We start from the raw sequence: 27,559 nt of genomic DNA on the forward strand, positions 1-27,559 counted from the left end.
GTTCAGACAGAGAGCCTCCCTGCCTGGTAAACACCCAACATCTTTCAAACTCCCAGCCTCCAGTTTAATACGTGTAAAAGTATTCTCTCTAATGTGAATATAAGCTTACGCTGAATGACTAAACCGGAAGAGTAAGATATAGAGGGAGACATTAACACCTAGCTTAAAGGTTTAAGATGGAGCCTAAAGACTCGAGAGGGTCACCTATATATATATATATATAACGGTCCCCCCCTCATACCGTGTGTGTGCGTCTGTCTTGGGTAGGTTGAGAAGACCACAACAAACACGCGCCCTGCACACAGCCGACATGCCACCAGGAAGAAACCCAACCCACCATAGCAACACCCAACACTCCTTGGCAACCCAACCTGGCAACAGCCCAGCTCGTCTTGGCATCCTCGCTAATTCGGGACACACTTATCCCTCCGCACGGGGGTCTTAAGGGCAACCTTTCTGTGTGAGAGTGTGTGAGTTATGGAAACAGTATGCGAGAGGCACAGCTGAGTGGTCAGCTGGAGTCGAGGGAATGGCTGAGCTCAGGGAAAATACAGCACGCTTTCCCCCACATATATGTTACAACTGGCATGTTACAATGCGCTGGTCAGGGTGGGGCCGGTAGTTATAAACGGTGGCAAAATATTTTAGGTTAGAAGTATGTCTGGTTTCTACATGAGGTCCAAAGTAAATAAACAATGTGAAAATGAAAGTGTTGCTGAAAAATATGAGGAAAGTTTCCTTTGTCACCACAAGGGGCATTTATAAAGATCAGGGCTCTTAACCTGGGAAACAGTTGTCTTGTGTTGCCTTTTAATCCAATCTAAAATAGTTTAGTTAATTGGATTATTATTACAATTCAGTTAATCATTTTAGAATTTGTTTCTGGAAGGTGAAGTTTGAACCGAAAAAGACTTTAATTATCCTGTTATCACACTTGCGTAAAGTTGGTGTGATATGATGTTGGATAAGTTAGTTGATAGTAGTTGATTTCAGATATTAAAGGCGCACAACCTTATTGTAGGGCGTTGTGGCCACACAGGGAAAATAAGAATAACAAATAACAAATTGTTAATATTGAGAATGTTTTTAACTTTTACATTTTAAGTCCCTTCTGAAAATATTTTACTTAGCTTGAAGAGGCGCACAGTGGACTGAAGTTATACTGCATCTATTTGAACTTTCTTTTTAAAACAAGATTGTCAGCACTTTTTTATAATGCAGACATATTTATGAGTTGGGTCTCATTTACTTAGAAAGGGGCATACCAGTAACGTGCAAAAGACAACATATAACATATTAGTTATTTAATCTCAGCACAGATTTCATATTATGATTAATGTTAGATGAGAATGAAAGTTAATTTACTGTAAAGTTGCATTATTGCAGCATGTACCTTGTCCGTGAGGTATACGGTTGATGGAGCGCCCCTTTGTGGTGTCAATGTGAACCCTTGATTGAACGTCTGGAAAATGTATATTTCTAAATTACCATCAACTAAAAGGAATTGTTCACTGACATTAGATGAATCACATATTCATCCTTTTGTGCAGATTTATAGTCATATGAACAAGTCAGTCATTTCAAAGTTTTCACACCACAGTAAGTTAACTTTGAGATTAACTTAACAGATGTATCTTTGTGACAGTTTAAGGGTGATAAAACCTTGGTGATCAAAATGAGGAAGTGAGAGTTTAATATTTGCATAGCATGCTGATATTTTGGGTGTAACAGACTCTTCTTGAGTTTCCGTTTCTTAGAAACTTCAATGCAATAAAAACATGAGGGTGTGGAACCTTCAAAACCTGCTCCTCGCCCTGTGCAGTAAGTTATTTGGATTAAATTAGTAAATATATCAGTTTTTAATGCTAATTCAATATGGCAGACAACGCTTTGACCTTGGTCTCAGCGATGTTATTATACAGCCAGTATGTATGTGTATGATGAGATAACAAATATTGTATATACTTCACAACATATTTGAATATACATACACAGATGTACCCCTTTCCAATTTATTTTTACATTTCATGTTGTCTTCTCTCAACAGTTTGTGTGAGGAGTGCAGCAGGGTTGATCCGTGTGTCTGGATATGAAGGGGGAGAAGTGCAAGTTTCCTGTCCCTATAGCGAGGGTTATGAGTCTTATGAGAAGTACCTGTGCAAGAAGAACTGTGGCAACGACGATGTTCTTATTAAGACGACAGAACCAAATAAGAACAAATACTCCATCCACGACGACAATCAGAAACGAGTCTTCACAGCGACTATCTCTGATCTGAGTCGGACAGACGCTGGGAGATACTGGTGTGGGGTGACCAGAAACGGAAAGGACATCTACACTGACGTAAGTCTGGAAGTAGGACACGGTATGTACAAATATTATAAAGTCAATATCATCTAGACATTGTTGTTTAGTTGTACTGTACATAAATACAAGAGGTATTTGAGGTACTTATACTTTACATTAGTATTTCCATTGTCATAACTAGTCTATGAAATGGATTAATTGATTCAGTGTTTTAGATTGAACTGCCTACCATTAAGTAAAATAGTTTTTTTAAGAAACAGCTCCACATTGACCAACTATGCTGCTTACACGTAAATGCATCAGTAACAATAATCACGTCGTTATACAACACTGAAAGGGGTCGTCCTGCCTGCATAATAAGCCACTTTTACTTTGCTTTCTCTAAATTGAGCTAACAATACTTCAGTATTTTACTGAGGTAACATTTTAAAAGCCAATATTTTAATATTAAGAACTTCTGTGATGTTGATTGTACTGTCAGACACCTGCTGTGCCCAATCCACCAAAGTCCAAAGTTATGAGGAGAGTTCAGTGTCCATCAGTTGTCAGTATGAGTCTGAGGACCAGAACCTGAAGTACGTCTGCAGAGGAAACCAGACCTCCACATGTCTGGAGAAGGCAATACTCACATCTGACAACAAACAAACCGGACAGTTCAGACTTACTGATGACAAGGTGTCGAAAAGATTCACAGTTACCATTACCGGTCTGACCCAAAACCATGCTGGGTCGTACCTTTGTGGTGTCCATGGAAATACTGGCCTGGATGTTTTCTCTGCTTTTGAGCTAGAAGTCAAAGGTGAGAGCTCTAGCTCGTCGTATTGTAGTAAACCATTCGTTTTCACAGTAATCAGACAGAAAACAGTGTACTGTAAAAGAGATATTGAGGAAAGATGATTTAAGATTAAAGCCTTAATTTTAAACTTGTGATTTGTGAAAATATATCTAAAATCTGAAGGAAATGAGAATCATGTATATTCATTTCTAATCTAACCTCCTTCTCTTTCAGAGTGGTGCTGTGTGAGGTCAAGCAAACTCAGCGGCATTGTGGGACGCCCAGTAACGATGCAGTGCCCCTACCCGCCACAACACGGGGATAACAGGAAGTTCCTCTGTAAGGGAGACCACCGCAACAACTGCACAGACATGGTGACAAGGAGAAGCAGGTTCACACTGCAAGATGATGTTTCTTCCAGCTCTTTCTTGGTGATAATCACAGAGTTGGAAGCAGGGGATGCTGGGACATACTGGTGTGGTTCAGACTCACAGTGGACTGTTGGAAACTACACCAGGATTCAACTGTCAGCATGTAAGATTATGAAAACAGCAATATTATTATATTATATTATTACACCTGAAATACCATAACAGTCCAAATGATTTGATTAATGTTTTAGTTTGAACACCGCTGTATGAACTTAATGTCCTCCAGGTTCAGGTAGCTTATATCTTCATCCAACAACTTGACATTCTGGATTCCTGAAACAGTGAACTATCAAATAATAGCAAAACTGCCTTTAATTGTCATCAAGGAAAAGCTCAATTAAAAGTCTTTATCAAAATAAAGCTGGATTAAAAGAATGTGATTGTGTGATGTTGATGTTTTTAACAGTCTTTCCACAGCAAACCAGCACTGTGGTGGATACGGTCGGATCACAATCAACACTTATCCCTGGAAAACTGGTCAATGGTGTGTGTGTGCTCAGTTATATTGAAACACACACTATTCATACAAAGGAAGCATGGCAACACTTTGGATATCTGGTACCACTTGACATTGTTCTTGTTATGGCAGATATGTGAGGACTGTGTGGTCTATGTGTGTTTTCAGGAAGTGGAGGCTAACTCTGTTTTTACCCTTTTTTTCTTCCGTATTCAGCACATTCTAACGCTGTGGTTTTCATTGTGCCGGCTGTGCTGCTCACACTGACATTTGCCCTGGTCATAGTGTATAAATACAGATGTAACAAAGTGCGCGGTACGTTTCACATGCAGAACCATGCACACACGGGCAAACACGTACACATACAGATGCCATGTAATTGTGTAAACGTATTGTATGCTGTTTGTTCCCAGGAGCCGGAGCCAACATGAACAGAAACGTAATCAAGGCAACCGAAACGGAGGAAGTGATGGCTGGAGCAGATGTAAGACAACTCAAATCCAAAGCTTTGCTCATGCACACAAGAGACTGCGATGTTCATTACAGTCGACATTAAAAACATGTGGGACAGACCGACACCCTAAAGATGAAAGGGTTCTTTCTGGCTTGTTGATAAACATCAATCTGAGCTGGAAGTGGAAAGATGTCTTGATCTGGTCCCAGAGTACTGAGCAAATTAACGACCAACTTACTGATTATTCGGCCATTTTCATGTGAATAATTATAGAAATTCTCGATCTGAGTAACATTTTCCCACTTATATCTTTTTTAGATTTATGAAAACCAAGACAAAGCTTGCTCACAGCAGGGGACCTCCAAACCGCAGAGCGCCGGTCAACACTATGATGATGTAGGTGACGACCAACAAGAGTCTATATACCAAAACTTCACAACAACAGATGATATCTACTGCAATGAAATGTACAATAAAGCCAATAGAAGATGAACAGCGTGCACACCTGTGGTCAAACCTTGCATTTTGGAGTGAAATCTGTATCCAATAATAATAACTGCCTGAACTTTGATTTTACACTTTCGCTTTATACTCATTATGATTGCTTTCCTTTGATATAACAAACTGTGTAACTTACGTGCACTCTTAAGATATTGTGGATGACCATTTCATCTGAATACCCTAAATGTAAGTTCCCTTCAGATATATGCACTTTTACTAATATGATATAGTAGTATAATAAATCAATAAAACAATTCATCTCTGTTGTACAAAAATGATAATATACAAAACATCAGTTCCACTTAAATAAACAAGTGAAGCATCTTAGTAATTTAGAGCATGCCACTGTATTCAAATGATATTCACAGAGAGGAACACACGCACACACACACACACACACACACACACACACACACCTTCACTGGTCGAACATGACCATTACTGAAATATACATGGTATCCCTCTCAGCTCATTTGATGATCAGTCACCTGAGCCAGAGCTGCTGCTGGAGCTGCTCCGGCCAACATGAGTAACCAGGCAACACCAAACAAACATACAGCTCAGTCTGCTTCGGGACTGTGAAAACTGTGCATGGCTGAGGCTACTTTTTCTTTCGGCCACAATCTGCTTCAATCAGCTAATCCGGTTTAATTCAATAGTCTTAGAATGAGCTCTGAGGTTTTAGTGGCAAGGCCCCACTATGACAGCAGAGCTGTGGCTCAGGGGGTCCCGGGGAAAGAGCCTCCCGTAGAGCTGGATGTCCCTCCGCCGGCCTCGGGCTCAGCCACAGCGGGGTACCGCTCAGCTAAATACTCACCGGCTGAGTGGTTCTCCAACTACCACACCATCCTTCAACAGGCTGGTACCGGCCGCCACGAAGCCTGCAGCATCCAGCGGGAGTCCAAAGCTTTGTACCAGGACGCTGAGGCCGCCACGTTCAAGACCCAGGCTGAGGGAACACGTCTTCTGGGAGAGAGACTACAAGAGATCCACTCCTGGAAATCAGAGCTGCAGCAGCACATTCACCAGCTGCTCGCCAACACCGAGTCGCTGCTGGCGCTGAAGACGAGGCTGGAGAGGGCCCTGGACGCCACGGAGACCCCATATGCCATCGCCACCGACAATCTCAACTGCAGGACCAGGAGGCTGGGACCAGACCTGGTCCGAGACACTGTGGAGGAGGAGCTGGTGAAGGTGACCAGCTTTATGATCAAAAAGTGTATGAGCTATATATTTTAGATGAAACGAGACATCGCTGTTGATCAAAGTCTTTCCATGAAAAGAATCACAAAGGTAATGTGAAATATTATCAATACATAAAATAACTCAGTTCACAGTTAGTAGGACAAATAAAGCATACACAGCAAATGTCTTCCCAAAATGAATGACAATTAATTCTTAGCCTTCTTATATGAAGTAATTGATTCATTGATGCGTATTAATGGGATGCTTTGGGAAATATCCACTTCATACTTAATATTGAGATACTTCTCCAAATAAAAATAATCTAGAACTCTGATCACTCAGCTGCTGTAAATGTTTACTGCTTTTACATACATTATAATAAATGTAATATTTTTTTTTCGTACAAAACAACTAATTTGATGATATCACCTTGGGTTTTTTATGCCTACTCGCCGTCGACAGCAGAGGTATTATGTCTTTTGGTATCTCCATCCGAAGGTGATATCTCAGGAACGCTGAGATCAAGCATTCCTATGCTAATTATGACAACGTCACATACATCAGAGGATACAATGATGACGTGATTGACATGCATCAGTCACACAAGCTCGAAGCGGTCATTATCGTTCATTTTATGTTTTATCAACCAAATGATTGCTGGAATAATCAAGAAGATAATCTTTTGGGAAATCGCTAATGACAATAATGATGAGATGTGGATCTATAAAAGCAATAACTCAGTTGTGCTCTCGCAGTAATATTCTCAGGAACAGATGTCAAACAGTGACTTCAGTGTAACGGTAAAACATCGCCAGCAGAGGGCTCACTCACACACAATAACCAGAAGTGTGACTGTTGTAGGAAGTGGACTTGATCAGGAGCGTCCAGGCTCTTCTGAAGAGGACTGCGGCTCAAGTGGTCACTCAGATCAAGTGAGTGTTCAACAAACGGACTTGTAAAGCCACGTATTAAAATGTAGAATAGATTGTTTTAACCTCTTGACTTTAGAGAACAGAATAACATCCTTTGCTTTGTGCCCTTGTGTGTCAGGATGAACAGAGAGGCTAAGCAGACGTTAGAGTTGGACTGGTCCGATAAGTACCAGGCCTACAGCTTTGATGACCACGGTGGAAGATACAGCAACATGAGCCCAGACACACAGCACCACCCCAGCTCAGCCGCCATGCAGGACCAGTGAGTTTCATTAAAAGTAACTTAAGAACTGCATGAAATTACAAACAATGCACATAACGTGTGTGTTCTGGTCTGCTGCAGGGTGTGCAACTGCACATCGTGGACAAAGTTTACCCAGGACAACTTATCCAAGGCCTCGCAGGAAGAACAGGCCACCAACAGTCTCAGGTCAGAGCGCACTGTGGGTCATGGCTACTGGGAAGGTGGCCTCCAGCACAATGTGACACATTATTTCAAGTTTTCAATCAGCACACTGATGCTGTTTGCATGTGTGCCAGACTGCTGGTGGAGCGAGTGCTGCAGGACACCACTCATGATCTGAGAGTCCAGTGCTCCAGTGTGGACCGAGCCTTCAGTCAGCGCTGTGCGGAGCTGATAGAGGCCAAGACCCAGCTGGAGATGAAGCTCACACAGGTAGACAGGCAGACCGACACAAAGACGGACAGAGTGGACTACTTGACTCTCTCTTATTGTGCGACCGTGTGTGTAGGTCTTGGAGCAGATCGGGGCCCAGGAGAGGAGCATCGTGGCTGTACAGCAGGCTATCCACAACAAAGAGGCTCCACTGAGAGTAGCTCAGTCCAGACTCTACCTGCGCTCCCTCAGACCCAACATGGAGCTCTGTAGAGATGAGCCCCAGTTCAGGTGCACACACACACACACACACACACACACACACACACACACACACCCACACACACACACAGACTCACTGTACTCTGTCTCATCATACTATAGTGCTCCATCTCCTCTCTTTCTCTCTCTCTCTCTCTCTCTCTTCCTGTGTCTGCAGTCTGGAAGGGGAGTTGAGGCAGCTTGACGCCACTCTGGCATCTCTGCGCCAGCAGCTGAGTGAGGCCAGAGGCTCCCTGTCCCACCTGGAAGAGTCACGCATGAGCCTCGAGAAGGACATCAACTGTAAAACCCACTCACTGTTCATCGAGAGGGGAAAGTGCATGACTCACCGTAAACGATACCCAGCGGTTTCCACTCTGTCGGGATACTGAAGACGATGACCGTTTGTGTGGAATTAGCTTTGATTTTGCCATCACTTAAAATTAGAATTTTATTTAGATTATATTATATTTTTATTTATATATATATATATTTCGACATCTGGTCTTATTTCAATGACAAAGTAGACATCAATAAACACCTATATATTCATTTAGAAGTCTATTAAACTTTTCCACTTTTTAACTTAAACCAGGGTTTAGCTTAGTTGTGTAATCTACATCTTTTAGATATCGAATAATTCACACATGGCTTTTATTTATTAATGTATATAAATAATATACATTAAATTAAAAACGGCATTGAACATTACATAAGTTATCCATGCACTGAAAGAAGGAAACTGCTTGAATCTTAAGCTTGGAAAAAATAAATAAAAAATGGAAGCCAATGAGCATCTCGTAGTCAAAGTGTGTGACCTCCTGGTTCCCTGCATCACAAAATAACTTCTTTGGTTACAGAATGAAATCGTCATATATGAAACTAATGTTCAACAACATATTAATGATTTGCTCCACTAGAGTGAGCTGTTGAGCCTAAATATCGCATCTCTTGTCACATCTCATAACAGTCAACTTTCTTTCACCACAAAAGAAGCCGATGAATCTGGTGTGGATAGTATTTTACATTTCCATGTAACATTCTCAAATCATTAAGATGTAACAGTTAGTATATTTGTGAGACAGATATTGATGTGTATGTAAATAAATGTTTTGAAGGAAAAACCACATGTTCTCGCCCTGAACCACATCTCAATGTCTCGTCTCCTCTGAGCTGCACTCAAAACTACATAATGTTGAAGGAAAATAATAATAGAGTTCCAACAACATGAAGATTGAAACACAGCCCGACATCATCAAACGAGGGAGCTGCTTGACTTCTAAAGACATTTCTGCTATTTTTACAAACTACATAAATCACTGTGGATTCACATATTCAGTTTGAGGTTCAGCTCATGATGTTGCACTGTAACCTCATTTTTAGCAATATCAGCTCTTCCTTATTTAAATATTGAGCAACCGTCTGTCTCTATCCTGAGAGAGAGCGCCCTTCATGTGAGGAGGTGCCACGACTAAGGATGTTATGAAACTAAACTTTATGCAAAGGAAAAGAGTTCAGACAGGCAGCTCCGTTCTTATGTGTATTTATTTCATGACACCACCAACTGTGGGTATGGGGCCAGCGCTAGTGTGTGTGTGTGTGTGTGTGTGTGTGTGTGTGTGTGTGTGTGTATGTGTGTGTGTGTGTGTGTGTGTGTGTGTGTGTGTGTGTGTGTGTGTGTGCGCGCGTGTGTGTGTGTAAGCATATGATTTTATCATTGTGTGGGAAAGAAATGCACGCCCTTTCAGCCTTTCAGACATCAATGACTTTTTGGGTAAGACTTTGATACACAACATTCAATACACAAACAATAAAACCAACATTGTGGGACTGGACAATGTGTGTGATATAAGGAGAGAAATGAAATGTCTCTTTTATAAGTTGAGCTCACGTGTCTCCTGACCATGTGACTGGATGCACTTCGTAAGATGATGAAAAGGACAAATGTGACCGATGAAAAAAAAAGGGAGGAAAAAAAGTTGCATAAATGGGAAAAATAAATGGGAGGGATGGACGAAGAAGCAGATCTAAGGGAGTGACATAAAAAGAAAGAGGGAGGGAGAAGAGGAGAATAGAGAGACAGCAGGACCAAACTCATTGCCTCCAGTGCGCTCTCCCTTCTTTCTCCTTGTGACTCCAAGCTGAGATCAACAGATAGGTGAGTTGTACTTCAACATTCTCCCTTTACTTTTGCCACACATTTATTTTTTTCTCCATTATTCAAGATTTCCTCCCTGTGGCTGCCTGAACTCACCCACACTCATCTATCTTTTAACAACCTTAATTCAGCACCCAAGAGCCAGACTTTCTTTTCTTTTTTTTACGTATATTTACCTGTACTGTAGCGTGTATGTATAGGCATATGGAAAGCATAATTTGACTGAGCCCTGGGTGTATGAATTTACAATAAGATATCGCTCTCATCTACCAGATCTCTCCTCTTTCTCCTTATCTCCAGTTTCTTCCCCTCAAGCAGAAAAAACGTTTTTAGGGGTGGTCCAAGGATGAATTAATTATTGCTCATTAACCAAAACGTCTCTCGCAGATGCTGACGCGCTGCTTTATTTATGTGTGAGAAAATTTTTATGATGGTGTTTATTTGCTTTTGTGTCTGTTGGCTAAATGCATGCAGCTAAGCTTGAGGGTTTGTGGAAAGCCAAAGTTTCCGTTGGCTGGATGGAGACACTACTTTTAGCTTGGGTTATTATTTGTCCTCACTGGTTCAGACTGAGGGCTACGTTTTCACGATGTTTCTCAAGCTTCTGACCCTTAAACAACGATTATTTTCAAGCACAAAACATCTATCAATCTTTTCTTTTTACCACAAAATGTCCCATTAGGGTTAGAAAAGAAGTTTTAAATTATATGTTTTGCATGTGAGTTCCATGGCTTTGTGTGATTTTCTGGATGTTTGTGGTAACATGTGCATATATATTTAGAAGCTCCTGTTTTACATCTCTTCTCTGTTTTCTGCAGGCCTGTTTCTCTTTACCTAATGTCACACTGCTAACATTTCCATTTATCAGCCCTTCTCTTCTCCCCATTCTACTTGTTTTCCCTCCAGGATGCTGGGCCTCAGCTTCTTGTCCACACTCCTCCTCCTGCTTCTCGTCTACCCCCCTCCACTGTTTGCCCAGGAGGTGCTTGTTCGTCTGGCAGGCGTCGGCCGGCGCAATGCAAACGAGGGACGTGTGGAGGTGCTCTACAATGGAGCATGGGGCACAGTGTGTGATGACGAGGTGGATCTAAACCTGGCCAATGTGGTGTGCCAACAGATGGGCTTTCAACGCGGCTTGACCTGGGCGCACAGTGCCAAGTTTGGTGAGGGGCAAGGTATGTCCAGCCAGTGGCGTTTAGCTTTGAACACCTGACACCTACTTAAGTTTCTATTTCTTTTGATTCAATAACTTACCGCCCTTCCTTTGTGTTAGGTTTGATCTGGTTGGACAATGTGCGCTGTATGGGCACAGAGGCCTCTATCGCAGACTGTCGCTCCAATGGTTGGGGAATCAATGACTGCACTCACGCTGAGGACCTGGGGGTCATTTGCAGCCCAGAGCGGAGACCAGATTCCCCCACTGTCTCCGCGCCGGAGACTCCTTCCTCCTCCATGCGCCAGCCAAGGCAGCAAAGACAGAGAACCCCACCACCACAGCAGCCAGAGCCTGTGCCTTCGCCAGGCCAAATCCCCTCATCTTCTGCAAGAGGCCATGAGATCGCCCTCCATCGCAACCCAACATCTTCCCGTCGCAGCATCCTCTCGCCGCAGGAGAATGGCCACGAGATCCGGATCTTGCAAAGGAATCGAGGTGGTTCCAGAGCAAGCCCGCAGACGAGCCCAGCTCTGCCACAAGGGCACCAGCTACCTTCACGTCTGGTCAACGGCGCCGCCTACAGGCAGAGACAGGAGACAGCGAGGAACAGTCCACAGGCCATGAGACGAGAAGCGGAGGGACAGGTGAACAGGCAGTCTCAACCCCAGTCTGAGCGGAGGAATCAGCAGCTCAGCGGGAACCACGTCGAACCAGAGCATGGACTGGGAACTGATGTCTACTACACACAGGTGAAATCACACTGACACCTTTGAGTACACTGCAAATAAGAAGTCTAGATTCATTCAGACTCCCATACATAAATGTAATTTGTGGAGCCACAGGCCAGTGGACGTGTATAATTAGATAATTAGAGACAAACCTAAAACCAGACCTTCTCCCGATTCAGCTCCTATGGCCTTAAGTTTAGGACGGAACCACCAGAAGCTCAACAGCCCCTTTCTTCAAACGTGCAAGAAACTCAAAACCAGAGGAAATTGCAAGATATTTATCGCTTGTGTTTGCCTTTCTGTCTTTTCAACTTGCAGAGTTTACACTTTCTTCACCATTTTGTAATTATCATGACATGTATCCCGACACATTAAACAATCTCTCTGTTTTCTGTTAGTTTCCGTCCTGCTGCCTGTATGTAATGTGGATGATTAGAGGCATAGCATGTCATCTTATCATGTTATTCTTAGAGAGTTACTCTAGATTGTGTGTTGCTAGCGGATATTTAGTTAAACAAGGTGTGGTTTGAGCCAAGATTAAGTCATGTTTTAGTGTGCGTGACAAAGATCCATTTCTATCCCGTAGATCATTTAGGATGAAGCCCTCAATTATTAATCCAACCTTAATACATTGCAGGTGTCTGACAGGGTTCACTTAGAGGAGGCTCGCCTACGGCCTGTGCTGTCCAGCAACCACGGCGGCCTCGTGACGGAAGGAGTGCTGGAAGTGAAGCATGCTGGGAGGTGGCGTCATGTGTGTAACCGGGGCTGGGACCTGAGCAGCAGCCGTGTCGTCTGTGGCATGTTAGGATTCCCTGATGCAGAAGTGTTTGACCAAAACGCCTACAGGTGAGTGCGTGAGAATGGACACGGCAGAGTGAAGAGGAGGAGGAGTAAGGTGTGTGTGTGTGTGTGTGTGTGTGTGTGTGTGTGTGTGTGTTAAAGGGATGGAAAAGTGCCCCATGGCTGGATTGCTGTTCCATCCTCCCTGTAGTAGAGGTTCACCACAACTGCTGTCATTAGCACAACCACACTTGGCAGGACATGTCCACTGTGGCATTAGCCAAGCCCGGCTGTCCACCAGGTCTGTCTGCCCCATTGGCTGAGTGGGCCTCTACGCAGACCTTTAAAATAGCCTGAGAGAGTATGTTATTAATGTCAAATCCAGCCTACGAGATCATCATCATCATCATCATCATTGTGTGTCTTTACGAGAATCCTCCCTTGCATGATTTGTAATCTCATATAATTAAAAAAAAAGGAAACACTGTAAACTGTGTGCAGCAGAACTATCTAAAGCAGAGTGTCTGAGGACTCACTTATATTCAACTAAAGTGCATACATTATTGAAGAAGTTTGATCTCTGTGTTTCAATCAATGGCATTGCCTCAAAAACGTCGACTGCACAATAACTAGCCATCAACAAACAGCAGACACAGTTAGCAGCTCGCTAGCCCCGAACGAGTCAGTTGGTGGAGACCAAAGCGTAGTTGAATATTTTCTTTGGATTCTATCAGATAGAGGGTATTTTAGTCTATGAGGCAGAAACACAACTCCAGAGGAATCATAACATTGCACCGTGTCTGCGGTCAAAATAAGCAACTGTTTGCTAACACGTTCAACTTAACAACTGAAGAGGCAATGATGGTGTTGGTGACGGCAAAATAAATCTGTTGATGCAGGTTAAATCTAATTTAACGTATCTATTACTGCAAAGTTTGCACACTTCATCCTTTTAACTTTAGTTAACTTAATCTTTTTAATAGAAAATAGTCGTTAGTTGTTGAATCCCATCAACGTGCTTATATTTGACTAGTAGTACAGTAGATAGGTGTATTTTAGTTTAGCAGTCAGAAAACCCGTCAGACGAAAGCTTGTACAGAGGCTCGGTCGGAAAAGAAACGAGACTTCAGCTTTCTCTGTCGTATGTTTTCAAAATATAACTCTTTTGCTCAGTGGTTGTAATGCTGAATCTGTCTCTATAAGTCCAGCACACCTGTCTAACTTTAGCCATAAATACCCGCTTTAGCACCGACACAGACCTTCAAAGCCCTCGCACACACATACCATAGAAAAACCCCAATACCTCACCTACACACACAGGCTAATACATCCCACCCTTGTTCGCACAGAAGCTTACTAGACCTTACATAAACAATGTCCAAAATCCATGTGTGCACACAAATAAATACGCAAATACACACACACACGCACACACTTGTACACACACAAACACAACCCTCTGTGTGTCCGTCTCTCTGCCCACAGAGGTCTTTATATGGCTTGGCTAGCAGGGTGAGTGTACTGACCGCTAGCCTGCCCTACGCCATCTGTCTCTCCATGTCGCCAATAATTACCCCTTGTGTCCTCTGCTCTGCTCAGCGGCAGGAAACAGGCTGCATCTCCTCTGCTGCCCTGTTCACCACCACAGCCACAGCCTAGCAATGAATGACGCTCTCTCTTAGAGCATTGTATCTCCTAAGGGCTTCTTCAGAGCCCTGAACAGCGATGTGAGAAAAGCTAAACTTCTGATTTCCACTTGGTGCTTCAGTTTGGGCCTTCCAAGTCCAAGATGGTGGTTAGCAGGTTTTTCACCGTGCTAACTTTCTAAATCTAATGTTTTAATGTGGACAACAACACTGAAAAACACCTCAAATTAGTTTGAAGAAACTTTGAATTTCTGTGCCAAGAACCCGACCAGCAGCTTGTGTAAAGACTGGACCCGGCCAGAGAATGTTGTTTGTTTTTTGTCAACCTCCACCCAACTACGTGGGAGATGAATGGAGCAGCCATTTTTGTCCGACAGTAAACAACTGAGATGGGGAGAACGTTTTTTTATTTCAGACAAGCAGCAAAGTGAATCATTGGCATCTGATGCCACATGTCCATGTATTTTGAAGCAGAGTTCAGTTGCCAACTGTCCTTTCGAAAATGTCGTTATTATGAATCCCACTGCTTTTCTTGGTGAGACCTGTCCTGCATAGCATTCAAGCGCTAGGATTGGCCAGGTGCCTGCAGAGGTACTGGTAACCTGATTATTTCAGGACCTCTGCCCTTACCAATGAGCTATCCTGACCCTAATTATGGTTTATTCTAATGTCAATGGTGATCCCCTGACCTTTTCTTTAGTGTCACCATGAGGATTTTATTTCTGTTTTGGAGTGAAATGCCTCGACAACTATTGGATAATTGCCATGAAATTTGGTACGGACAACCATGTCCCCCTCAGGATGAATTTTAATAACTTAAATGATCCCTTAACTTTTCATCTAGTGCCATCATCAGGTCAATTTCTCTAGTGTCTTGATGTATGAGCAAACTCAAGTACAGCCTCACAACAGTGCTGGCATTGCTGTGGACTCTTAATATATTGATCCATGCATGATAACGGTCATATCACATTTTAATGGTGCTCCCCACTGCACTGTGGTTCATGCCTGTTCTTCTTTGTGGTTTGTGTCCACTGGAACAGCTGTATTTATGATCTGAGAGATCCAGTAGAATATTCTGTATACTGAACCTGCTGCACACCCATTGCTGTGTCAGCACTTCCCTCTCTGCCCATGTGGTTGTTTTTTTGTTTTTTTGATGTGACTGCCTTTGTCTCTGCCTGTTAAGTTGCACAGCACATTTTTACAGCTGCTTAAATACTCCTCCACTTGGCTGTGCTTACAAAAGGCAAATCCATTTTCCAGCTCCCTTGTTTCATCACATGCACACTCTCTTTGAGGCTGACAGAAACTTCAGTTCTTTTAATTTACTTCAACCCCCTGCTCCTTCTCCCCTCCTCAGTTACGTCTTTTTATTTTTAAAGACTCTTTGTGCCTTTGCGGCAATTATGCTGAAACCCACAATTCATGGAAAGTACATCATTATGACCCCTTTGAGTTTTTTTTCTGTGGAGGTTTTTGAGACTTGAGGCTGCTGTGGAGCCAGTGTGATAACCTGCTGTCTCCTGAGGGAGTTGATGGTTCCAGTCAGGCAGCTTTGCATTCATTCATGCAGTCTAATAACAGGTTACCTCTGCTTTCCTGACAGTCAGAGCCTCTCTCCAGTGTGGCTTATGGTAATGTGTGGTCAGAGTTGAATAAAAAACATCGAGCTGAAGAACCTGAGAAGGTTAAAAGCGTTCAGCAGTGCTGCGGTCACAACCTGTGTGCCTGAGGCTTGATGATGCCTCCAATTCCTGTCTTTTAAATCTCCTCATAAGAGTAAAGAGCCTCAACTCAGCTCCTACTTATGTTTTCCACCTGACAAGACAACTGAGATGGGTGAAAACCAAAAGGATGCTTTTTCCTCTTCCTGTAAAGTTAGACAATGCTCATGAACGTTGCCAGTTCACAGAGACTTTCATCGCTCGCTCCTCGTTTCCCAGCATGCAGTCATAACGTTGAGTAACGACGGCAGGGTTTTAAAGAGCTTTTATTTTACAGAGGCAAGGCAGGGAAAGTTGACATACGTACGTGCATATTTCCATGTCTGGTGTGTGTGTACCAACATGCTACTGCTCGACCGCACAGCAGACACTGCCGAAGCAGAGCAGGCAATTATATGGGCACCCCCCCCCCTTCCCTCCTTCATCTCCTCCCCCTCCTCTAAACCATGATCGCACACCCCCTTACGGTCTGTCTCTCTCATTTTGATTTACTACCAAGTTATGAAACATGCAGACAGACACACAAGCAGATAGACACAAACAAGTATACACCATCATACACAACTCCCACATACATATATCCCTTTAAACTGCACAAAGAAACCATATGATCTGTAAATTCCCATCAACAAAAATATATATGATTCTAGATCCATTTAATTGTTTAGAAATACCATTGTATGTGTCTGGTTTCCTTTCCAGAGGTGTTATCTCTAGTTTTAGGGATGTCCATGGTTTCAGACCAGGCAAGGAAAAGGGGAGGGCAATGGAAAGAAGGAAGAAAAAGGAAAAAAGAATGAGTGAGAAAAGAAAAGAAAAGAAGCAAAGTCAGGAGAGAAAGAATGATAGAAATAAGGAAGCGAGAAAGAACAGAAGAAGGAATGAAACCAAATAAATAACAGAAATAAAGTGAGATACTCATTGCTATGTAAATTGTAGCAGGAAACTCCAAGCTCCAGTAAGCTCCAGTAAAATGTACAATATCTTTTTATCTTCCATATCTATATATTTTTTTACATTAATAGTGTTCGGTCACAGTGACAACCCCACAAATAATAATTATGACCTATCTCTGCAGTTGCCCTCAAGTCTACCGGCTGTTTCAGCTTTGTTACTTTTTAACTTCGCTGCTCTCATCAACTTCATTTCAAACAGCAGCAGAGAGTTGCTCTGATTTATTAACTTTTCCTGCCCAACACCAACCTGGTGAACATTGTGGAGCATTCGGCAGCTAAAGAGACAGATATTTTGTTCCATACAGTAGTTTGCTTGGCTTTAGGTTTCTATTGTGGGTTTCCTCAAACACATTTCTCATCTAATATTAGTACTGTGCATAGCAAACCGTGGATGACTGGGATACTGGGGTTCTTCTCGAGAGGAAACATATCATGAATCGACAGTTAACTCTGCTCATGGTGTTGTGAGTCATTTAATTCAGGCACATTCATGAAGGGCGTCAGTCACGCTGCACCTGTCTGTGGTTGATGCAAGTGGTCAGCTCTAATATGTGTGTGTCTGTGTATGTGTGTGTGTGTGTGTGTGTGTGTGTGTGTGTGTGTGTGTGTGTGTGTGTAGGTGTGTGTGTGTGTGTGTGTGTGTCACAGAGGGACACTTCCCGGACTCTGCCTGGTTTGTGATTCATTCTTTTTATTGAATTCTAGTTTTTTTCTTAACCTTTAGGTTTTGGCATAGTGTGTGTATGCGTGCAGGTGTAGGGAGCCTCATTTTGTGTATACACACTATTTCCCTTTAGAATTTGGGCTAGACACACAGCGAGAACCCCCCTGTTGGGGTTGGCAGACCTCAATAAGGGATTAATGTATAGTGACTTACTCTTATTTTTAGTTTGCCCCAAACCAGACATCTACTGTAGACATATAGACAAACACAGAGACAGAAATACCCATGACTGTTGAGATGGAAGATCTAAAAAAGTATGGACAACAAGGGGGTGCTTTGAGACGAAAGAAAGAGTTATGTGATCCGTTATTGTAAATCTTAGATGAGCACTATGTTTATCCAAAGGCACACACGCCCTTCCCAGCATGTTGTTTCCGTCATAGCTTTCAGTTTGTTTATTCAAGGTTTGATAGACAGCATGGAAGAGTAGGCATCTAAAGGAAGAGAGGAAAGGATGATTGAGGAGGGAAGAGGAGACCGGGTACAGGAGCTGACTGTGGGAGAGTAGAGGACAGCTGGTTGTTTAGTCTACTGGATGTAAGGATGCACAGTTGTAACTCCAAACTGGGATGTTCTCTTTCTCTCAGGAAACTGTGGGACACCAAGATAGCTGATCCGTCCTCGAGGTAAAACATCTGCTTTTCAAAGGATACAACTTTATAGCTTGAAAGATCATTGACGTGACAAATGACAAACATACCTCTCATGTGACTCTCTGCCTTCTCCTCCTCCACTTCTCCCCCCACAGGCTGAGGACGCAGACCAGTAAGAAGGCCTACTGGGTGGAGAAGGTGCAATGTCAGGGCGTGGAGGTCTCTCTGGCCCAGTGCCAGGTCCAGCTGTCCCTCCCCAGGAGTGATGTCCCATGCCGCGACGGCATGTACGCTGTGGTCCGCTGTGTCCCCGGATCCCAGTTCACACGATTTGGCCGAGCACCTGCACCACCTGCCGTGACGGTCAGTGTGGAGGTGGACGCTGAAGCAAATAAAGATTAGGAATGTTAAATTGAAATGAAGGGTTTGATATTTCATGGCATTCACCTATATATATTTGTACAAAGATCAATACCACCGTCCTATCTGTTCGCTAAATATGACGCTACAGCGAGGAGACAGTTAGCTTATTTTAGCGTAAATACTGGAAACGGGAGAAAAAGGCTAACATTAGCATGGCTCTGTCCAAAGTAATTTTACTAGTTCACATGTTAACTTGGTTTGTTTAATTCGTACACAAACAATAAGTCACTGTACTACTCAAGAAATAATTTCAGAGTAAAGTGTAAAAACAACACATTTTATTATTTATTTATATTTTAGGTGTGTTTTGAAATTTAGAAGCTAGCTGTTTCCAGTCTTTGTTTGAAGCTAAGCTAACCATCTCTCAACCAACTGTATCTCAACCAACTGTATCAGCCACTTAGGTGAATGAGTGTTTTCTCAAAACATTTGCGTTAAATAATAATTTAGCTTGTTCCTTTTTCCCCAATTAGTCCGTTTCATTGTGTTGACAAAATAATCTTCTAAAGGAACAGCCAAAATATCCTTATCAGGTTGAAATGTTGTTTTTGAAGCGGACTAACCGTTAAAGCTAAAAATGTAGCTATGAGACTCCAGATCAAGTCAGGGCTTTAACTTTTAATTCACAAACTTCCATTTTGTACCTAAACTCCTCCTTTTTCCTTGCAGCCCGTTGTGCGTCTGAAGGCGGGGCCCCGGATCGGGGAGGGCCGTGTTGAGGTGCTGAAGGAGGGGAAGTGGGGCACTGTGTGTGACCATCTCTGGGACATTGCTGCAGCCAGCGTGGTCTGCAGAGAGCTGGGCTTTGGGACGGCCAAAGAAGCGCTCACACAGGCTCAGCTGGGACAGGGTAAGATAGGACACGTGCACATCGCTCAGACAACATGAACAATGAACATAAAGTGCACTCTGAATCCTTTCTGGTGCTTTCCAGTGATGCATTTATTCACCGAGCCTAGTGAGGTCATGGTGTGAGACGTTTGTGTGTTTAAACAAAAGCATCTTGTCCTCTAGAGTCTAGTGAGCAGATTATTCTTAATTCATAAAATCAGTAAGAGACCCAGCTACAGACCTGATAACAACTTCTTTGTTGAATGATACCGACTTTGAATCAGATCACCATGCACTCTGTGCATGAGCCGTTGAGTTCAGTGATCCTTTAGACTAAACACTTGTCAACCCAAATGTCTGTTGCTAAACGTAGAACTCCAAGAACCATGATCAGACAAATAAACCCAGAGGAAATGTTTACAGCCGACTTCTACTTCTATCGCAGAAGCTGATTGTTGAGGAACTCTACCCATGAACAATTATACCAGCAAGGAGGTTCCAGCGACCAAAACAACGGCATGTGTTGTTGTCAAAATAAACCCGTTGTATGTGAAAAGTTAGCGCCGCTTTGAAACCAGGATGTCAGGCAATCAGCCTTGAGCAGAACCAAACATTCAAAAAGACTGTGATGACTTTGGCACTGCTTGTGTTGTGGCCATGAGAATATAGCCATTCAATTGTCCAGCAATAAGAGAGTTAAACATTTCCCCCGGAAATAGACCCCACTTAACAGTCAGTTATTGTCCTTTTTCTTTCTTGCCGCACCTCTGCAGTAATGACATTAATTTCCTACCATTATCTTTCTGCCCAAACAAGCACATGCCATGTCTTATAATAGTGGGTGCATTTCCTTCTCTCCACTGTACTAAATGAAGTAATTCATGGAAATTCATTTGAGTGTTACTTTTAGGGCTCTATTAAAGTAGGTGCTATGGTGCGTGCAGTTATGTCTGAATAAGGAACGTGGTTCAATGTCAGAATGGAGCACTGTAAATGTGTCAGGCTAGTTACCAGAGTTATGTGAACATATAACATATTGGAGATGAATCTGTGCATTGCGACGTGAAGGCTCATGGGTAGCGCAGTTAAAGGAGAGCAAATTGAAGCAAGACATGATGACATCATTAGCTATTTAAGGGCAAATGATAAGTCTTTAGCCTTGGCCTCACACACCTACACCAACAGAGATGTGTTCAAAGATTTTCTTCCATTTTGCCATTTTTGGTTTCTATTTTGGTTTATAAAGCGTGGCTGGTGTGCAGCTACATATCTGTACACCCTGTGCGGCGGCAGCACGCATGTTTGTGTGTGAGTCTGTCTTATTGCATGTGGCCTAATGTTGGCATGACATAAGTCAAGAAATCAACTCTCCACCCTTATCCCGTAGGTACCGGCCTCATCCACATGAACAGTGTGCAGTGTACCGGCAGGGAGAAGTCGATTACAGCGTGTACCTACAAACAGGTGCCGCTTTACACCTGCAAGCACAACCAGGATGTAGCGGTCCGCTGCAACGTGCCCAACACTGGCATGCAGACCAAGGTGAGAAAGGCATAAGCGCATATGCACAGACGGGCCTTTGGCAGTATTCACAGACTGACACAAAAACACTCTCTCCTTCCATAACCCTCAGGTGCGTCTGGCAGGAGGCAGAGAGCCATCAGAGGGCCGCGTGGAGGTGCTGATAGAGGTCGGAGGGGCGAAACGTTGGGGCTCCCTCTGCAGTGAGAACTGGGGCATCAACGAGGCCATGGTGGTCTGTCGGCAGCTTGGCTTGGGCTTCGCTTCAAGAGCTCATCAGGTAAACGCCAGAAAAGACAAAACGTTTTGCTTCAAACTCTCCTCTCACTTCAGGCTTTTGCTCGGTCTATATTTCCCTCGCTCTCTTCGTCCTGCTGTTGGTGCGTTCTGTGCTGTGTTATTACCGAGGCATGATGTAATTACAGGCTTCTCGAACGTCCGCTTCCAGCGCAACGAAAATAAAAGAGGGAAAGTGAGGTGAAAAGAAATCAGGAGAAATTCACAGAGCAAACAGACTGAAAATAGAGCTGTGCACGGAAAGGGCAGCGTGAGTGTGTTTTGAGGGGGGCTGCTGGGAACATTTAATGGGTAGTTTTAAAATTGTGAAAAAGAGTGGAAAATGTGATAATGTGTACTGATAGTGCCAATAGAAAATGGGGTTTCTTTGTTTATCGCAGAGACTGCCTTCAGCGCTGACAGATTTTACATGTAAAAGTGTTTAACACTTCCTCTGTGCAGGAGACCGTGTACTGGCCAGGTTCTTCAGATGCTGGCGAGGTGGTTTTGAGTGGAGCTCACTGCGTCGGCACTGAGATGTCTATCCAGCAGTGTCGCAGAAACACCAACGTCTACTGTCCCAGAGGAGGACATGACAGGGCCGCAGGAGTCACGTGTGTAGAAAGTGAGTCCAAAACCAAACACACAGATACGTTTATGTTTGTTTAAAGGGAACTCCACATATGTTACACATCCAAAGTCTTGGGGAGCACCACTGCTCTGTGAAAACAAGTTGTTCAAAGACTTTTGGGGCTCCAAAAATGTAATAAATTGCCTCAATGTAAACCACTTGCGTCAGCGTGGATCTGGGAGTGTGGAGTTAGACAGAAGTCAACTTAACCAGACCCCTGTAGCCCGCTGCTCATCTCTGCGTTAGGCGGCATTAGCTGCTACTAGCATAGCACACTTATCTTTGAGTTTTTTGGTAATGCAATGCCAAAATTTGACTTCTCTTTTAATTAAATTCTGCCCCTTGACCCCTGCAGCTGCTCCTGACCTTGTCCTGGATGCTCAGCTTGTCCAGGAGACGGCTTACCTGGAGGACCGACCCCTCCACCTGCTGACCTGTGCTAATGAGGAGAACTGCCTTTCCACTTCTGCCGCCAGGATGAACTGGCCCTACGGACACCGCCGCCTGCTGCGCTTCTCCTCCCGAATCATGAACATGGGGCGTGCCGACTTCCGACCCCGAGCCACCAGAGAAAGCTGGACATGGCACCAGTGTCACAGGTAAGACTTGGGGGAGCCATAACCTGAACCAGTGTTTGCTCCAAGCCGCTGTGTCCCTTCGAGGAGCGTTCAGGTTTTTATTTGAACCAACAGCCGCTCATTTAAAGCCTGCAGCCAAATACAAAGTAACTATGTGGTGATTTTTAACTGCTGCAGGGTTTGGTTGGTTTTGGCTGCTGCATAATCTCCTCCATGGCACGAAAAAGAAATAAAGCATTTTAGAAAAGTGCCGTTGCTACAAGAGGTCAAAACATTTAATGACTGCAGAAAAAGATGAATGTCAGATTTGGCGAGTGAAATGGAATCACAATGCAGTGATGCGATTTAGACTATAAATAACCAAACACATACTAAAGAATGTTATTTAACACAATAAATATAATCTTTTATCCTCCAAAACGATGTTTACAATAAACATCCTCCTCCCCGGTCACCCGGTTGTTACAGTCAGAGCCATGACTGCACTCAGGGCAGCCTGGCTTCTTATCTCAGCGGTTGTGGTTCTGTGTCCCAGAACGAGAGGCACAGCTCAGTGTCTCTCCCCACCTCTCCAACCAGAAAACACATGGTTGGACTTTTGGGCAGTTCTGGGAACGGTTCTGTAATGAGAGAAAGAGCAACACCCAACTGATATCTCTCTGCTCACTCGTTTTTACAATTGTTGCCTGTGTCTGTTTGACGCCGTCGCAACAACGAAACAGGATTTATGGCTGCTATATTTCAACTTAACCTCAAGCTTTTTTTTGTTTTCCCAGAATGATGCCGCTTTGAATAAAAACCGCAGCAGACTCTTTACTTACTTCTCACATTACTCATGTCCTCCTGATCCCATTCTCAGGCACTACCACAGCATTGAGGTGTTCACCCACTATGACCTGCTGACGTTCAATGGGACCAAGGTGGCTGAAGGTCACAAGGCCAGCTTCTGTCTGGAGGACACCTACTGCCCTGAAGGTTAGAGACGAGGTTACAGGTTAATGTTGCATAAACCTGCTCCTTGAGGGGAAATCTGAAAACGAGAGCAGAATCATGACAAACAAGAGAATAAATAATACATAAAAGTGCAAAGCTGAAATCCCATAATGAGCATTCAAAGTCAGCGGTAGGCTGGGAGATCAGAGGCCCAGCCTAAATTGATTTTAGCTTCACAAAGCCCAGACATCTTTATGCATCATAGATCTTTTCTATTCATTTGAAAGTTCCCAAAAGAATATCTGTTTTATAAATAATTTTTGTTATAATCTCAAGCTGGTGGTCAAAATTAAAATCCACAGCAACTGACAGCAATGAAGATTTACACATCATAATCTTCTTTTTATCTCTCCTCATGTGTTTTTCCTCCCAGGTATCCACAAGCGCTACGCCTGCTATAACATGGGACAGCAGGGTATCTCAGTGGGCTGCTGGGACACCTACCGCCACGATATTGACTGCCAGTGGATCGACATTACGGACATACGACCTGGTGAATACATCTTCCAGGTGAGGAAGATAGCGTATTTAACTAAAAAACATCTTCGAAAGTTCCGCTCAGCAGTTAATTGGGAATTAGTTTTTTGTCCAATAGAAATGTTGAGAAAAGAATAATCCACCTTTCTATCTTCATGGTTAAGTCGCATAATTGTAGTAGCTTACACAACCTCTTGGATCGGGCATGAGAGCACGAAGAAAAACAGAACGGAGTTGGTGTTTCAACATCTGAAGGCGCACAAGAGATAAAAGCTGTGATAAAAGACTATAATTTGAGCTAAATGGCTCGCGGCTGCTGAACTATTCAGGTGTACAGTATATATGTAGTTTTCTGGGTGTGTGCGTATTTAAGTGAACTGAATTTAGTCTGGATTTATATAGAAAGTAGACCTGCTATTAGTCCACCCTTTCAGAAAGTGCAGGCTTATTGGCCGTGGAGCCGCTCTGTCAGCACTTTACATTTGTTCAGAGCAAGTTTTATGTTTGAGTTTGTTATAAGTCTCGTCTGTTTTTTAGACATCCGATCTGTTGTGGTGACCTACTCATCTTTCCTCCTTCTCTGTCATTTGTTCTATTTTTTTCATGGCAGCTTAGTGGCAGCAAAGTGATGATGTTTACAGTTCATAATTATTTGCGGAGTGTTTACTTAAAGCCAAGATGTTTGCGTGTGATTTGCATGTGCATGTATGTAAGTGGTCCGTCTGTACACATGTGACCAGCTACGTCTCGAGAGATTAAAAACCACACGCATGCCATAAAGAAGAGATTCACCGTTGCCACGACGACGTGACCCAGCAACACTTTGTGGTCTGCATTGTGGCTCAACAATAGTTGAGCTGCTCATAGATTTGTGTAAGAAGCAAAAGATGCTCACTCGTCTTTCATGCAGCTGGGTGTTTCTTTGAGCAGACATTTTTAGGACCATACATTTAAAGCGATGAGTCACCTCTGCTTGATTGCTCCTGATTGCTCCGTCATTTAAACATCAACTGCACAACCTCACAGTCTTTTACACGACAGTGACGACCTTTCATTGTTCTGTAAAACTGGCTGCGGCCCCTTTGTTTCACATTATTACTCATGTTTTTAAAAGGGCATCAACTGCCACCCAGTAAATATACTGTTTTACATAGGGACTATAAAATACGTGCTGAAATCATTGGCTACATGCAATATAAAAAATATATGAAGTTCTTGACAGCAAATTTGGCTGCAAATGTAATTAAAAGCTTTCATAATTATGAATATTTGCCTCTAAATATAATAAGAACCGTTCAATTTGTATAATATGTGTAAAAGATGAAACTGGGTTGCTTTGTTGAATATGTGCTCAGGTTATCTGTTTGATGGGTGCATCGGGGAAATTCATTCTTGTGCTTTTCTTATATACGGCAGGCAGAAAGACAGGGTGGAAAACAACACACCATGGCAACCAACCATGGATACAACCTAATGATAGACTGCTACTTAAATCCAAACCCAAAACTGTCATCTGCATCTCTGGCCCGCTTCCCTGCATAGAGATAACAGTGGAAAGTCATGTCATGGATCACTTGAACCCATAATTTATACATCTTGAGCCATATAGAAAGGAAAGAACAATCATTGTGCTGCTTCTCAGTCGGCCTCGTGGAAGGCCGGTTGTTTCCTAACAGTCTGAAGTAAAGTGTTACTTTCTCACTTGTACTTCATCAAAAGTGTTCCCAATCTAGAGTTAGACAAAAAGGTACTTTGTCAAGCGACCAACAAAGGCTTAAGGCTCCTGGCCAAGAAAACTTTTGTTTACACGTAATACAGCAGGTGTTTACATGCCATGAGCTTCAGAGCTGTCTCCAGGGAGGTTTTCGAATCTTTGGAGAGATCCAGGCTTTCAGTCTTAATGCAAAGCTAAGATAACGTCATTGAGGCATTGTAAAATAGTTGCCTGTTAGTTGACACTTTCAACAAATAAAACAAAACATTGTCTGCATACAGGGTAATAAAATGCATGTGCCCATCGATGATGCTCGTGCGAGTGGTTCAATTGTTTGGACGAAGAGCTACAAGCGTTACAATGGAAATGGGGTGATTCAATAGCCCTTTTCCATGGATAGCTAAAGAATGTCACTAAAGTCGGGATACATTGCCATCATACTTATTATATTTTGCAGGATTTGCATGTCTGTCACGTCCTTTAATACACCCTGACTGGTAAGAAAGGTATTGCACTCAACCGTGACGAGGTTGACAGACTTGAATCTTATCTCGAGTCTATTTTCCTCTGCAGGTGGAGGTCAACCCGTCCTTAGACATGGCTGAGTCCGACTTCCAGAACAACGTGATGCGCTGTCGGTGCAAGTACGATGGAGAACGGGTGTACATGTTTGGATGCCACGCAGGTACAGTGTGAAGACTTTTTCAGTACGCATACATTTTATCCATCTCATTATTTCCCTTACTTGTTACGATGTATTCCACTTCTCTTCCGTGTCTGTCGTCATCAGGTGACGCTTACAGCGCCGAGGTGGAGGACTTGTTTGACCACCAACGTCAGATCTCCAACAACTTCCTGTGAATTAAGGAACACAGAGAATTAAGGACAGAACAACTGCACAACTCGTCACCACACCTCAAGATGTCCGGGGAGAGAGGTTGAATTACGATGACATGCCAGTAAAGAGAAAGATGAGGGTCAGAGGGTGGGAAACTGGGACGGTATGAGAAAGACTGTTCCTGTTAGAAAGTCGAGGAGATTAAAGGAGTAATGGAGGAAGAGGAAAAGACAAAAAAAAGTAGAAAAAGACCAGTTTGTCCCCATGATAAAAAGTAGAGTAGTTATTTAAAAAATGCGTCTTGAAGTTTTTAACAAATGTAATTCCCTTAAAAAACCTTAACCACAGTTAAGAACGTAATGACATGAAGGCACAAGAGAACCACCCATCCTTTACTTTCACAGTACACCATCCCACACAATATCAACCCAGGAACACACTGTCAACACAACTCTGTACATGCTTTACCGCGCTCTCACGGTTCACATTACTAAAGCAGTATTCAGTTACAACTGTGGGGTTTTTGGTTTGAATGAGAAGATTTTTATTTCATGGTGCTATTTTGCCTTATTTGAATAAATATTGTAATGTATTGCAAATGTATTGTCATGTACAGTTTTATATTACCTCTCTGGAATATTGTGCTTTAGGTCTCTAATTTATGCAAACATTTCAATGTACTTTTGAGTTGAAACTTGTCCCTGTGTGGCTGTGTTTTGTATTGTTGATTTTATTATGACAAACATTTTCACGTGTTTCTTTTTCACCTGTTTAACATCGGTAACATCAGATGAGATGTGGTTGTACCACGGCATTACGCCTTTAACAGTACTTGGTAATGGTAGTAAAATAATAAATGTCAGATTGACAAACTCTATGGTTATTTG

The 27,559-nt window shown here is 43.0% G+C and overlaps 3 protein-coding genes across 6 annotated transcripts; all 3 read left to right on the forward strand.

Moving 5' to 3' along the window:
* Positions 1 to 1,706: 1,706 nt before the first annotated feature.
* On the forward strand, positions 1,707 to 4,940 carry LOC117737972 (polymeric immunoglobulin receptor-like). 4 transcript variants are annotated; one of them, XM_034544233.1, is made up of 8 exons: positions 1,707 to 1,821; positions 2,048 to 2,365; positions 2,789 to 3,106; positions 3,317 to 3,616; positions 3,920 to 3,997; positions 4,187 to 4,285; positions 4,384 to 4,454; positions 4,743 to 4,940. In XM_034544233.1, the coding sequence occupies exons 1-8, from the start codon at positions 1,779 to 1,781 to the stop codon at positions 4,914 to 4,916; spliced, it is 1,401 nt and encodes a 466-aa protein (XP_034400124.1). In that variant the 5' UTR covers positions 1,707 to 1,778; the 3' UTR covers positions 4,917 to 4,940. The 4 variants fall into 4 exon arrangements, with proteins under 4 accessions (XP_034400124.1, XP_034400132.1, XP_034400147.1 ...); XM_034544241.1 differs by lacking the exon at positions 3,920 to 3,997; XM_034544256.1 differs by lacking the exon at positions 2,789 to 3,106.
* Positions 4,941 to 5,525: 585 nt separating this feature from the next.
* tekt4 (tektin 4) lies at positions 5,526 to 8,311 on the forward strand. The gene is made up of 7 exons (XM_034533955.1): positions 5,526 to 6,119; positions 6,972 to 7,042; positions 7,161 to 7,304; positions 7,386 to 7,472; positions 7,583 to 7,718; positions 7,795 to 7,949; positions 8,098 to 8,311. Exons 1-7 carry the CDS (start codon positions 5,592 to 5,594, stop codon positions 8,309 to 8,311), a joined length of 1,335 nt encoding a protein of 444 aa, XP_034389846.1. The 5' UTR covers positions 5,526 to 5,591.
* Positions 8,312 to 10,052: 1,741 nt separating this feature from the next.
* LOC117731597 (lysyl oxidase homolog 4-like) lies at positions 10,053 to 27,553 on the forward strand. Its single transcript, XM_034533954.1, has 15 exons — positions 10,053 to 10,077; positions 10,984 to 11,252; positions 11,351 to 11,982; positions 12,599 to 12,810; positions 18,385 to 18,423; positions 18,546 to 18,753; positions 19,483 to 19,663; positions 21,032 to 21,186; positions 21,278 to 21,445; positions 21,904 to 22,066; positions 22,428 to 22,671; positions 23,510 to 23,625; positions 24,017 to 24,153; positions 26,408 to 26,519; positions 26,625 to 27,553. The coding sequence occupies exons 2-15, from the start codon at positions 10,985 to 10,987 to the stop codon at positions 26,693 to 26,695; spliced, it is 2,706 nt and encodes a 901-aa protein (XP_034389845.1). The 5' UTR covers positions 10,053 to 10,077; position 10,984; the 3' UTR covers positions 26,696 to 27,553.
* Positions 27,554 to 27,559: the final 6 nt, after the last annotated feature.

Source organism: Cyclopterus lumpus, chromosome 1 (assembly GCF_009769545.1).
Source record: "Cyclopterus lumpus isolate fCycLum1 chromosome 1, fCycLum1.pri, whole genome shotgun sequence".
NCBI lineage: Eukaryota > Metazoa > Chordata > Actinopteri > Perciformes > Cyclopteridae > Cyclopterus > Cyclopterus lumpus.